The sequence below is a fragment of the Tyto alba genome, unplaced genomic scaffold (assembly GCF_018691265.1).
Source record: "Tyto alba isolate M040663 unplaced genomic scaffold, T.alba_DEE_v4.0 Super-Scaffold_1000006, whole genome shotgun sequence".
In the NCBI taxonomy this organism is placed as follows: domain Eukaryota; kingdom Metazoa; phylum Chordata; class Aves; order Strigiformes; family Tytonidae; genus Tyto; species Tyto alba.
Genome location: NW_024881272.1, coordinates 23194485 through 23207981, shown reverse-complemented (window position 1 = coordinate 23207981; position 13497 = coordinate 23194485). Strand labels below are relative to the sequence as shown.

Genomic DNA, 13497 nt, shown 5'->3' with positions numbered 1-13497 from the left:
GGGCAAGGGACACCCTGTGTGCCCCTGTCCCAGCCCCAGCCCTGCATCACCTTGCACAGCCATGGGGTGCAGGGGGAGCAGGACAGGTCTGGGGGTGCCCAGGAGGAACAGGGGTGACAAGTTCTGGTGGGATGGTGCCATCCAGCCACCCCAGCCTGCAGCACCTCAGCACTCCTGGCCCCCGGGGAGCCAGCCAAGACACCTGGGAGCCCAGGGACAGGTAGTTAAAATACAGAAATGTCAATTTAAATTAAAATGTGTTTCATAAAGAAGGAGAAAGATAAAACCTTCCCTGCAGCACAAGGAGCTGGGGGATTTATGGGGTACTGGGAGGACGGGTGCCCCCACTGCAGTGGGGTCTGGAAGGGGTCTGGCTCAGCTGCTGCTGCTGGTGAGGCAGGGCACCCCAGGGCACTGTGCCGGGGTGTGGGGACCACCTCCCCACCCCAGCTGTCATCGAGGCCAGAGCCAGGTCTGTGCTGAAATGTCAGCTCGCTAATAAAATGTGTGAGAACTACATTTTCTTTGGGCCAATAAAACTCTCAGGCAGCAGCAGCAGGGATGCTTGGCACCGAGATGCCCTCGCATGCCAGCGCCCCACTCAGCCCCCTCCCCACCACCCTGGGGGGACACAGGTGCCAGTCTGACCACACACTCATGCCAGCTCCCCCAAACAGAGGGTTCCAAGTGCAGGTCCCAGCGCCAGCGTGGCACAAGGCTCCAGCACTGCAAGGGGCACGGCCGGGAGTAAACCCACTGTGCCCTGTCAAGGTAAAGTGACAAAACACTGGCCTGCAATGCAGGAACCACAGTTATAACAAGATAAAATCAATGCGATATATTACCAGAGATATAAAGATGCCATTAACGCTCCAGCGTGGAGCCCAGCAGCTTCGCTTGCCAGCGGCAGGGCAGGTTTGCTGTGAGGGCTCCCCGCATTCCCGTCTCACTGCCCGGGTCACCCACACGCTGGGGCTCGGCTGTGTGTTTATCTGCTGCTCCCCACCCAGCAAAGCTCCCCTGCTCCCACCCGCTGCCTCCTGGGCTGTGCTGCTGCCCAGCGCCGGCCTCCAGCTGGAGATGTGGCCAGGACTGCCGGGGTCAGGGGCACACGGCCTCGGCGGGCACCTTTCCAGTCCCGAGGTGCAAGGACCGGTGAGGCTGCACCCCTGGGCCAGGCAGGTGCCACCCCTCATTCTGGGGCTCACCGTGCCCCCGGGGCTCTGCTTCCCACCCACCAACCGGTGCTGAGCACAGCAGCCCAGCGCACTCAGGCACCTCCTGGGCACAACCGAAGAGGAAGAGCAACCCCCGTGCAGCGTGGAGCAAGGCTGCAGAAGGACATGTGGAAGGTACAGTGGTCCCCCCAGCACAGTGGGTGCGGGCAGGGAGCCATCTGTGTGCTGGGGACGTGTGTGGTGGGAACAGGCACTGGGATGTGGGGTGGGGACGTGGGATGCATGGGCTGGGGACACAAACGCCATCCCTCTGCACAGCTGTCCATCATTGGGGACAGTTTGGATTATTACTGAGAAGTTGAGTCAAGCTTCTTCTATTTGATTAATCAATAGCATTAGTTGAGTTGAGACTCTTCAATGGATAGCTTCATCGCTGCTCTCCCCTTTGCTGGCACTGCCCTGACATCCCACCAAAGTCCTCTCTCTGTGACTGGGCTCTGCCAAGGTGGCACTGCCGCTGGGCTCTCCCAAACTGCCGTGAATTGCTGGGGCTCGCAGCGGGCCACGGGGCTGGGGGCCACGGCAGGCTACTGCCACGGTCACCACGGAGGAGCCAGAGCATGCAGGACTGCCCAGGTGTGGGCAGGGAGGTGAGAGCCCCCAGCAGCAGGCTCAGCAACAGGGAGCTGCAAAACGTCCACGGCTCACGGTGCCACTTCTGCCAGCCACAGCACAGCCCCTGGGCACCCGTGGGCTGGGTGGGACACACACCCCACCCGTGCAGCCCCGAGCTGTGCCTTGGAGATGCAGAGTGCACAGGGGACGGGGGGGGGGTGGTGGGGGGGTGGGTGGGGAGACAGGGACCGGGGACACGGAGCTGGTGATGGGCACTGCAGAGGTTGGACTCCCGCACAGCGGAGCCACAGCTCTGCAGAAGCAGAGTCGAACACTTTATGGTAAAATATGCAGAGCAAGAGAAAGCGTTTCTCGCATAATGAGACATTGTTAGCGACAAGCTCCCCAGGAAACCAATTAACACGGTGCTTTGTGTATGTCAGGCCAACACCTGGCAGAAGCACTGTTCCCAGGGAGGACACCCGCGACTGCCGGCCCCAGCACCCCCGTCCCGCAGCCCCTCTGGTGAAGACAGCAACCCCGCCGGTGTTGCAGGCAGCATGGGGCCGTCTCTGTCGGCTGGGGCGTGGCGTGGGGCCTCTGACCCACGCGGGCCCCGTGGCACTGTGCACCGGCGTGGGCACACGCCTGCAGGGCCGAGGGGAGAGGCTGCGCTCTGCGGCACGGCCCCAGCTGGTGGGGGGGGCTCGCTCGCAGCCGGGCTCCCCCGCTAGCAGCACCACGCGTGGATTCGCTGCCGCCCACAAACTCGGCGGCCCACGCGGGATGCACCGGCCGGGCTGCCCACCCCTACCCCGCCTGGCCCCGCCCCTACCCCACACAACCCCGCCCACACCTCGCGTGGCCCCGCCCACATCCGGCATAACCCCGCCCCCAGCCCGCACGGCCACGCCCCCAGCCCGCATAGCCCCGCCCCGCCGCCCGCCATGTCGCTGTCGCTGCGCTTCTCCGCCAACCTGTCGTGGCTGTTCCCGGCGCTCCCGGCGCTGCCGGCGCGGCTGGAGGCGGCGGCGGCCGCCGGGTTCAGGGCGGCGGAGGCGGCCTGGCCGGCGGGCTGCCCGGCCCAGGAGCTGCGAGCCGCGGCGGAGCGGGCGGGGGTGCGGATCGTCCTCCTCAACACCCCCCCCGGTACCGCCGCGTCGCCCGGGGGGCGGGGGGGGCGCGGGGGCGCCCCGGTGCCGCTGACCCCGCCGCTCTCTCCCAGGGGACCCGGAGGCGGGCGAGATGGGGCTGGCGGCCGTGCCCGGGCGCCAGGCTGCCTTCCGCCAGGGCCTGGCCGCGGCGGTGCAGTACGCCAAGGCGGTGGGCTGCCCCAGGTAGGTGCGAGGTAGGAACCCCCGGTTCGGCGGCACTCCTCTGCAGCCCTCCCGCTCCCGCCCTGCTCCCGAGCGGGGCTCGCCCCTTTGTCCCTTTGCCGTGTCTCCCTGCTCGGCCGCCTTCGGTGCAGACCCCGGGGTGCGGGGCCACGGCCTTACCGTGCGCCCTGGGAGCTGACCCAAAGCTGCCAGGCACTCGCCTCCGACCCTGCGCATCACTGCGGAGGTTCTTGTCTGCTCCGCCACACAACAGTCCCCAGTGTAATCCTCCCTTTTCCCTCCCCAGTTACTCCAGTTGCTACCCCCAGGGCACCACAGGTCAGTTGCTTTGCTGAGGGCGACACTGACTACAGCAGAGGCACTGTAAGAGGTGCAGCTGGCACAACCCCCTTAAACCCAACGTGGCCCTTTTATTCCATTTACTTTGCATCATTCTTTCTCTTAGAAACAGTCCAAAGCCCTCCAGAGGGCATAGGCCGAGGATTGCCCAGACCTGTTTGCACTCTCTGGTAACAGTCAAAAGGGTTTTGTGTCCACTGTATGCCTTGCCCAAACACTTGCAAGCTCAGCACACAACCTGGTGTAGCCTAGCACTGGCCACTGTCCCCTCCCTGCTCTAAGCCAGCGAGTGGTGAGACAAGGCATCTGACCTGCCACTGGAAGAGGCAGCATGCCCGCTGCCCATCACGCTGGCCTCAGGGCAGCCCCAGGAAAGCTCCAGCCTCAAGGTGGAAGAGGTGGAGGCAGCTGGTGAAAGAGGGAAGAATCGTGGTCTACCATTTGTCAGGCAAAAGGTTCAAAGACGCCGTACTGCGGTGGGATGGTGTGTGTTTGTGCCCCTAGAACTTGCTGGTGCCCGTCCTGCCTCCTGCATGGGAGATGGCTCCTCTTACCCCCTTGGTGTCTGCTCCCCCAGCCTGGCCCCGTTTTCCCTCAGCAGAAGGTGTGTTAGGTCCAACCAGCTACTCGGGGACAGGAGCAGGTGCCCGGCGTCGATCTCTCTGTGTCTGCAGGATCCACTTGATGGCTGGGCGGATTCCCCCAGGCGCGGACAGGGCCGCAGTGGCGGATGAGATGGAAACCACCTTCATTGAGAATCTCAGATACGCTGCTGACATCCTGGCCCAGGTAAGTGGGGTCCTGCTCCATGGGTGCAGCTCTTATGGTACCAAGCATGGAGAATCCCCCACCAGCCTGGCAGAGGGAAGGAGTGCTCCCTGCTGCAAAGGTGACAGGATGCTCCACAGGGTGACATTACTGTGTTACAGGAAGACATGATTGGACTGGTGGAGCCTATTAACAACCGCATCACTGACCCTTGCTACTATCTGAACACCCCACACCAAGGTAAGGCAGACATCTCTCCCCAAAGTCTCCTTCAAGGGAGGAGAAGGCTCCCTGAAGTCTAAAAGGCAGGAGATTGCCTCACCTGCAGGACGATGCTGGGGGGAGCACAATTGATGGGGGGCTCAGGCCTTTACCACGAAGGTTCGAGCCGGGGGGTGATGGTCTTTCGTTTCTTGCACCCTTAGCTGCTGCCATCCTGGAGAAGGTGGGACGGCCCAACCTGAAGCTGCAGCTGGTGAGTCAGTATTGAAGATCTCCAGGGTCCACCCTCTACCAGGGAACCTTGCACAGGTCTGCAGGGGAGTCCCAGGGACTGTGGGCTTATCTCTTCCTGGGGCTGTGGGGAGGGACAGGGACCATAGCACAGCCATCCTTGACCACTCACTGCTGAACAGCTGCACCATCCATCTTTTCTCTCCCACAGGACCTCTTTCACTGCCAGATCATGGATGGGAATTTGTCACGCAACCTGGAGACATACTTCCCACTCATCGGTAACACCCCGCACCTGAACTGGCTCCTCTGTGGCCATGGGCCAGGAATGGCTTTGAGATGAGGCCCTCCTGCCCCCCGCTCTGCTGTGGCTGGCTGGGGACACGGGGCTGCTCTTGGGTCGCCTTGTCTCATGCCTCGAGAAGGCTGTAAGCAGGGCTGCCTCGGGCAGAGCATCTCCCGTTCCCTCCCTAGGTCACATCCAGATTGCCCAGGTGCCAGGGCGGCATGAGCCGGACAGCCCTGGGGAGTTGAACTTCCCCTACATCTTTGAGCTCCTGGAGTCCCTCGGCTACACTGGTTACGTGGGGTGTGAATATGCTCCGAAAGGTGAGTGGGCCTGCAGGCAGCCTGAGCCCCAGGGGCAGGTCCAGGCACGGACCAGCTGGCTGAGAGCCCTGCCCAGAGCAGAAGCTGCTGGGCACGGCGGCAGGAGACTGCGTCTGTCACTGCAGGAGACACCCTGGAAGGTCTGGGCTGGCTGCGCTCATACTGGGAGAGCCGAGGGCTGCAGCATGGTGGGACCAGCAAAGCAGCAGAGTAAAATAAGGAAACCACTGGAATAAAATCCAAAGCAATGGCTTAACAGAGGAGCATGTCTGTCTTCGCTAGGACTAGGGGATAGGGATGGGTGCGATGATTCCTAGATGCTCCTAACTTCACTCTATGTCCTATTTCCATTCCCCAGGCCATACTGGGCCAGCCCAAGCACCTGGACCCTCATCTACTCAAGTAGTGTCTGCGGCCTGTCCTATCTGAGGATGACTTAGGCACTACAGTAGGTGACTAGCAGTATCCAGGAGTACCTTCACCTCCAGTCTGCAGGAAGAAATTTCAAGTCTCCCCTGCTGAGGGGAGCATTCATTCCTCAGGAAGGGCACAAGTTGTCCCAGTCCAGCTCCAGCTGGTGCCAGTGCTCAGCACCGATCCTGCAGCAGGTGGGGAAAGTAAAGCAAGCAGCTCCCATGCAGGCTGCCCCAACCGAGGGGACAGGGGCTGGGGGCTGCCTGCCCCCCCGACCCTCAAGGCTGTCTGTCCTGCTGTTCCTGCTCTGGAGCAAGTATGAGACTGGTGTAAACCCAGCCAGTCCCACAGCCAGGCTTACCTCTGCAGTCCCTATGGGAAGCTTTCCACATCCCAGCCTACAGCCTCAGAGTGGGGATGTGGTTCAGTTTATTTCACAGATACAGCGATGGCTTTAATGTACATCTCCATAAAACCTTCCCCTGGTCCAGTTCACCCTCCCTGGCCCATTCAGTGCTCTCCTGCTGAAAGCAAAGAGCCCCAAGGTGGGCAGCTTCAGTGCCTGGAGCCCTGAAGTCCAGGAGTCTTTCTGCCTAAAGCCAGAGCACTGTGCAATGCTGCCCCGTGCAGAAGACGTGCTGCATGTGCTCCCCCGTGCCTTCACAGCAGGCAGAATTCACCTGCAGATGCCAAAGCCGTGTCCCTGAGAGTCGCGCTGCTTCAGCCAAGCCACAGCAGCTCCTGCCCTTGCAGTTCAGCTCAGCGTTATTCAGTATCGAACCCACCAAAACCAGCACACTGAGGGCCACACCAGCCTGCCAGCGAACGACGGAGCTGCGTATCCCCAGGCTCCTCAGTTCAGTACCCATGCGTGCCGCGAGCAGCGGTGCCTGCAGTGCCGGAGCACAGGTTCCCCCCCGAGGCCTGTTCTTCCCCCTCGTCACCCGTGGCACAGCCGCGCCGAGAGGTCTGGTACACGTGTTGCTCCAGGACGTGGGTGCCAGTGCTAGAGGAGGCCTGTCCAGAGGTTGAAGCAGGCAGTGTTGATAACTGACTCCAGGTGGTGGTATGTGGACACAAGCTGTGGCAGAGGGCTCTCGCTGTTCTGGGGCTGCACTGGGAACGGTTCCCGGAAAACCACGGTGAGGCTCTGCTGAGAAGGAGGAGCAGGTCAGGGGACAGGTTTCAGATGAGCACTGTGCAGTCCCTAGCCCAGGTATGAGGGCACTTTTTTGGCAGTGGCAGGCAGATGCTGGGAGAAGTCCCAAAATGCCAACGGCACTAAGCTAGTGCCGCCTCCTCTGAGAGAGCACGTTTAGGTCTCCTCCCAATTTTTCTGGTGGAAATTAGGTACAAGGACTTGCCCACTCACTGTCCCAGCCCCCATGCATCTGCAGTTATACCAACCCCAGCAGCAGCCTCAGGAGAGGAGGGGATCCTACTGCCTCCACAGTAATAGGGGCTTCCAGGGAAGTTAGAGGGAAATTTCTGCTTCTAAGGCAAACAGTAGGAGTGCAACAAATGGGGAAGGGGAGGAGATTAAACGTAATAACTGCAATCCTAAAAATAAATGCTGGCTGCTCCCTTCTCGTTAGTGACTGTACTGACAAGGCAGGGCAAGGGCAGAGGGGAGCAGAGAACAGGGTTCAGAAGATAAGGTTGCAGGAGCTGAAGCAGAAGAAAAAATGAGTGAGTCAGTACACTCAGATCAGCATCATGGAGGCAAGACACAGGGAATGTATGTTCTCCAGAGCTGAAATGCAGCACATCTAGTAGCCAGGGTCCCCTAACAAACTCGTAAAGCCATGAGAACAGCTGTGTATCTGCAAAACAGCAAACACACCACCATCATTTAAGAGGAAGAGAAAGTGATTTGTGAGCTTAACTCCAGCAATATGCAAGACTTTAGAGCAGGCTTGGAGAGAAAGAACCATGAGGAAAATGCAGCTTGGTGTTACCAAAGTGATGTGCTAACACTAGAGTCGTCTTTGATAAGGTAGTATTTTTAGACAAAGGAATCATGGTATATCTTATCTGAGCTTCAGAAAGGATTTGATGTAGTGCCACATGGGAAATTTAGTTAAGCTGAAAAGATAGGAATTAACGCAAAAATTACGAAGTGAAGATGGTAGTGATGAAAGGGGAAGTAGCAGGCCGGAGAGAGGTTACAAACGGAGTTCCTCCAGGACAGGTTTTGGGACTTACATTGCCTAGTACTTTAAATGAGTCTAGCACTAGGATGAAGAGCATGCTGATAAAATTTGAGACACTAATACAAAAGAGGATTGGGATAATGCAGAAAAAGCCCTAGAGGCTTTTGAAAGACCACAGGAATGGAATGAATGTTAAGTGCAAAATACAAGGTGAGGAACACAGAGGATTTCTGTTATAAGATGGTAATCAGTGGGAGAGGTGATCGAGGGTCTGGGTACATCATATCAATGACCACAAGGTGACACTATGACCAGTAAGACATGACCATGAAAAGGCAAATACCACCCTGGGCTGTACCAGAAGCACCAGGCAGAGTCAGAAAAGCCTTAGTCCAATCACAGAAGGCTCTGCTGAGACTCCTGGACACCTATATTTACAAAGGCTGATCTGAGCTCTGAATGACAATGAAGCCACCGGGGAAGGCAAGGGAGGCTTAAGAGCTCAGCTTAACACAGCAACACGGAGCTAGCAAAAATTCCACCTTCAGATGCGGAGGTGAATCTAGGGGACCAGGGAGGAAGCAGGTACAAGCATGGTGAAGAGCAGTTTCAGCTCTAAGTTATCACTGGCACAAAGAGTATAGAACTGGCCATGACAAAAGCTCCAGCACAAAATGGGAAGTGCTCTTCACCATCAGGTAGCAGGAGGCTCTGAGCAGCCTTCCTGCAGGCAACACCTCTCCTGTCTCTCTTACCCGCTTTTAAGATGCAGTGTGGTTTATTTACAAAGGGATCAGTTATGCTGCAATCTCTGCAAAAGCCTTACTGGGGACTGAAGTGTCTCGTAGATCCCCTGCTCTCACATGGAGCTGCCTTCCCTGTGACTCACCCTCCACCTTGCCTGGGAGCACAGCTGAAAAAACAGAGTATTTTTGCCCTTAAGTTCAGTGAAGGCCAAGGCCCATATAGGTTTGCTGGGACCCTCACAGTGCAGGTCCCCTTCCTTTCTGTCCAGGCAGGAGCAGACTGCAGCACCAGTGACCCTTCCCAGCCAAACCCAGTGTGATCTGGCTTTGGACTGAATAAAGACAGACTCTTCAACCTGGATAGACAGCTGAGAACATGATCCAAAAGCAACTCTATGAAGGAAAAGAGGATCAACTGCTCACTGTTTTTCACCACAGGAACAAAGGGGCATCACCCGAAAAGATCAGGAAGAGCTTCAAAAACAAGCCAAGGAAGGTAGCTCTTCACCTAGATTGCAATTGCCTCGGGGGAAATAAAAATTAACCAAAGGATATAAAGCTGCAGAGGGCTATTAAATAAAAGCAAAGGCCACTTCTAGCTCAGGATGGCCCTGAGCCACAGATTCTCAGATGTTGGGACATTATTTAGGAAAGGTGTTACAAGTTTCTTGATCTATTGTTATTCTCCCAATGCCCACCTACCCTTGGCTACTGTTGGATTAAGCTGGAGAGATCCCTGCCCTGAGCCAATAGCCAATATAGCTGCTCTTACATTCCCAAGTTCTTACCGTCTTTCCTGAATGAGAATCAAGAAACACAAGAACGAAGCAATCTGTGAACTTCTGGTTGAGCACAACCTGTCAGGAGAGCCACAGCACATGTTGGAAAGGTGACAGTAGAAATGCCAGGGCAGGGATACAAATACCACCCACCCAGGGACGGGCTGACATGTGGGATGAGCGGCATGGTAGAGCCATGAAGGTGCAAGTCTGCCTGGCTCGCAGGTGACACTGCCAAACCACGGGGCTGTACATGGCATGAGGCTCTGGGGCTGCAGAGGGTCCTGCCTGCCTGGGGGCAGACAAACAGACACTGCTGTACCATGGGAGCACACACCTCCTGCTGCACCAGTAGCGGAGTGGAGAGCAACATCAAGATGGTGCCCACGTTGTCCTGACAGCACATGCCAGGCTCACACCGTGAGAAGCCACAGCCAGCAAGGGCCCCGGCCAGGGGAAAGGTTGCGGATGGGTGACAGGCTGTGTCTTACCAGATACTGGGTGCCAGTTTCAGCGTTGTGGAAGTGCCGACAGCTCTGGGGAAAGCGGCTCAACAGCACTTTGATGAGGCTCTGGTACCAGGAGACTGTCATGGTGAGGAAGCATCCCTGTGGGTGTGGAAAAGGGCTGATTTCAGCCTCCCTCTAGCCATGGCACCAAATTAGTTGCATCCCTTGCAGCCCACCAAGGCATGCTGACCTCCACAGACAGGTCTGTGCAGCCTCCCCGCTCCCCCTGACAGGTAGGAGCTATGTTCCTGCCTCTGTCTTCCCACTGAGAAGGAAGAGATGTGCCCTGCAGGTCCTTCACCTGGCGTCCCACTCCATCCCCAGAGCAGAACAGTGGCTGCTGTGCACCACAACTCCATCCTTGCTGCTCACCAGCTGGGGGTCGACGTCAGCAATGGATTTCCCATGCACAGCGTCGAGCAGCTCCTCCAGCTCCACCAGCGAGAGCTTGCCCAGCTTCAGCTTGTCAGAAGCCAGAGGCTCCAGAAGGAAGAGGCGCTTCCAGAGGTTGTCCCTGCGGCAGTGGCACTTGGCCAGCTGCACCATGCTGCTGAGCTGCTTCTGGGCTGAAGCCACCTCGGAGGCCAGCAAGGGGAAGAGTGGCGAGGTGTAGAAGAGCCCTGGCCCCAGTTTGACTTGTGTGCCCCCCGCGTAGAACTCGCTGCTGTCCTCCACGTCCTGCCACAGCTCCCGCTCTGCTGGCTGCTGCTGTCCCAGGCTCGTCTCCGGCTCTGCTGCCTCCCAGGCTGCCCGGCCCACCACAGGCTCCAGCACTTCCCGCTGCAAGCGTGGCAGCTTCTTGAAGCGTCGCATATCGGCCGTGAGCCGGGGAAAGAGCTCCCGCTGGCTGGTCATGATGACGTAGAAACGCAAGCTGAGAGCAAGGAGACACTTATGACCTGGGGAAGGGCTGCTCCCATCCCAGCTGGGCTGCAAATGAATCATGGGCGCCTCTGTCCCTGCCAGTAAGGGTGCTTCTCCACCCAGACAAATATAGATACCACACTGCCCAGTTCCCTGTGAGGATCCTCCCCAGACAGCACCAAACCTGCCTGTGATGTCCCAGGCAGAGCCAGGCCCTCCCAGAGCCCTCCTCCCCAGCCAGGAAGCTTTGGTGTCACGTCTCTGGGCCCCCAGCGCTCACCGGAGCATGCGTCTCTCTGCCTCACTCTGCTCCTCAAACGGTGCGGCATTGTGACACACCAGGAGGGACACATCAAAGTCATCGTGATGACGCAGACCTTCAGAGTCCTTGTAGGAGCCCGAGCTGGGAGGAAAAGCACATTAAAATGAAAGGGACCTCACTTTGTTCCCCCAGAGCTCTTGGTCACAATGGAACTACAGGGCATGGGGAATTCAACACAGCAGGACTCCTCAGAAATGCTAATAGGAAATGTCAAATGCATGTGCACACATGCACACCACCCCTGTTGGCCATCTCAGAAAAGTGGGCAGAACTGATGCCTGGTGCTCTGCAGAACAGTCAGCTTTGCTGGCACCTCCCGGCAGTGTCCCCAGCACTGGGGGGAACCCACCACTCTCCGGCAGTTCCAGAAACTTGCAGCAGATACACTCACCTGTTCCAAATAGAAACCAGTGCATATTCGTTCTGCTCCGTGCCTGGTGTCCCCTTCTTGTTGTCACTGCCTGTGGCTGGCCGGGCCATGCGTAGGGGTTTCATGTGGTAGGTGTTGGCGTGGTCAGCAATGTAGTTGTACAGCTGGTGTGCAGTGATCATGCTGGTGGGCAGGGCCAGCATGCCTAGTGGAAGAGGACACATTGCTATCACAGGAGACGCTCAGCACCTCTTACCTGGGCAGAGCAGTGTCCTACAAACCACTCTGGGGGACAGAGCTCTAGAACAACCCACCTCCCTTACACAACAGGGCAGCAAGGACTCCCTCTGGAGTTGGGCCCCTCATGTCACCCTCTCCCTCTCATCTCCCTGGGTACCCCCAAGGTCAGATTTATTTGTTAAGCACTTGGAAACCTTTTGCCAAGTTATGGGGTGGTGATCAACTCCAGACTGATCTCATGTTGAGCTACACACCTTGGAAAACGTGGTTGCGGCCAAATTTAGGGATGTCGGGGTGGTGGGCAATGAAATCCTCCAGGAAGCTGGTGAGATGGTAGCCCTGGCGGAGAGTCATGTGGGAACCCAGCAGATACTGGTGGACTATACGCAAGTGGAAGTCGTAGCTGAAGGAATGCACGTGCATGAGGTCTCGCACCTTGTCACACTCCTCCGTGAAGAGCATAGAGAGCTGTGGAAGGGACAGGGAGTCAAAGCAGGAATGTTACCAGGCACCACACACCCTCCTGACAGCAAGGCATGGCAGAGCCAGCGCAGCCACCCCTGCGCCGACACCAGAGCAGGATGCAGCCGAGAAGCTGTGTGCACAGTGCAAATAGCAGACCTGCAGGCCTGGCCCCAAGGGATCCAGCTTGGTGGCTCCTTCCAAACTTGACCCCAATCCAGATCTACAGTAGCAGCACCGACCGATCGGCATTGCCTCCCTTTTGGCATGGAGGTTCATCCCTGCCTCGAGCTGAAGGCCATGTGGATGTGAAGGAGGACACAGCCTCCTTTCAGCTGAGTGCTGCTCTGCACTGCCTAGTCCCCGAGTGGGTACAGGACACACTGGGGCTGAAGCCCCAGCAAGTTCTGGATCTACAGGCAAAGTCTGACTCCCTGAATATCATCTGAAAGCAGAAGGCAGCATGGGGGCCTATGGGGGGTGGTTGAACCTAGAGATGGGCAACAGTAGAGTTGCTAATGCCCTGTGCTCGGTAACTAACAGGGACCCAGGCTGGCTGCTGGGGAGCCAGATCCAGTGATGGCTGCTGTGTCACAGCTGTGCCCAAAGAGGATCCCTGCGGCACATGGCCATCACCTCTGCACAGCATGCCGGTTCTTCACCGGGGCAGCACCAGCCTGCACACACTCACCCTGGCCATGCTCCCAGTGCAACTGCAGCTACCGTGCCAGGCGACAGCGCTGGTGAAGGCCTCAGCTTTGCCCTCATGCCATAAGCCTGCAGTTTTAACGTCTTTTGGCTCTCTGACACCTTTGGGCAGCTGACCCAGATCATAATCCCTTGGCTTAAAGGGGGGCAAGCAGGGAAAACCAGCAGGAAGGAGGCACTGAAAGGAGAACAGGCTGCCCTCGCTCTCTGCACCACCTGCATTGCTGATGCCATGAGCCAGAGGACAACCTGCACAGCCACGACGAGCCCAGAAAAGAGCCTACAACTCTGTCACAGGAAAGGCAGGGCGAAGAGCAAGAAACACAAGGCACTGCCCCCATGCCGGCACCTGGGGCCCACCCCATCCTCTTCCCAAGCTGCGCTGCCCACTGTGGTATGTACTGCTACAGAAGGCACTGGCACAGGAGGCAAGAGGCAGCTCCCACAGCCAGGCGCTGGGGCAGGAAGGGTGGAAGCACAGCCAGTGCGAGGTTCATCCCTGCACTGGCAGGTCCTGCCATGCTCAGCATGGCAGTGGGAGGAGAGGACATACCGCAGACTCAGAGACGGAGCTGGGTCCCATACAGCTCTTGCTGCGAGCTCTGGCTGTAAGAGTGCCCTGATGGAGAGA

At 58.0% G+C, this 13497-nt stretch overlaps 2 protein-coding genes across 12 annotated transcripts in view; one reads left to right on the top strand and one right to left on the bottom strand.

Annotated features, from left to right (window-relative positions):
• The first annotated feature begins 2724 nt into the window (after positions 1–2724).
• HYI (hydroxypyruvate isomerase (putative)) lies at positions 2725–5555 on the top strand. 2 transcript variants are annotated; one of them, XM_042786375.1, is made up of 8 exons: positions 2725–2942; positions 3019–3130; positions 4144–4258; positions 4399–4477; positions 4663–4712; positions 4902–4971; positions 5165–5299; positions 5425–5555. In XM_042786375.1, the coding sequence occupies exons 1-8, from the start codon at positions 2741–2743 to the stop codon at positions 5511–5513; spliced, it is 852 nt and encodes a 283-aa protein (XP_042642309.1). In that variant the 5' UTR covers positions 2725–2740; the 3' UTR covers positions 5514–5555. The 2 variants fall into 2 exon arrangements, with proteins under 2 accessions (XP_042642309.1, XP_042642310.1); XM_042786376.1 differs by having other exon boundaries at positions 2843–2911.
• Positions 5556–6125: 570 nt separating this feature from the next.
• The window catches only part of SZT2 (SZT2 subunit of KICSTOR complex), a 59377-nt gene continuing 52005 nt past the window's right edge, over positions 6126–13497 (bottom strand). For 5 of the 10 annotated variants that reach the window (XM_042806026.1, XM_042806041.1, XM_042806045.1 and 2 more), the window contains 8 exons: positions 13420–13485; positions 11951–12164; positions 11478–11661; positions 11045–11167; positions 10273–10774; positions 9883–9999; positions 9401–9469; positions 6126–6866 (listed from right to left, as the gene is read on the bottom strand). In XM_042806026.1, coding sequence (XP_042661960.1) covers positions 6720–6866; positions 9401–9469; positions 9883–9999; positions 10273–10774; positions 11045–11167; positions 11478–11661; positions 11951–12164; positions 13420–13485 — 1422 coding nt within the window. In that variant the 3' untranslated portion in view covers positions 6126–6719. The remainder of the gene's footprint in view (positions 6867–9400; positions 9470–9882; positions 10000–10272; positions 10775–11044; positions 11168–11477; positions 11662–11950; positions 12165–13419; positions 13486–13497) is intronic. The other 5 variants (XM_042806064.1, XM_042806070.1, XM_042806076.1 and 2 more) reach the window with 3 other exon arrangements.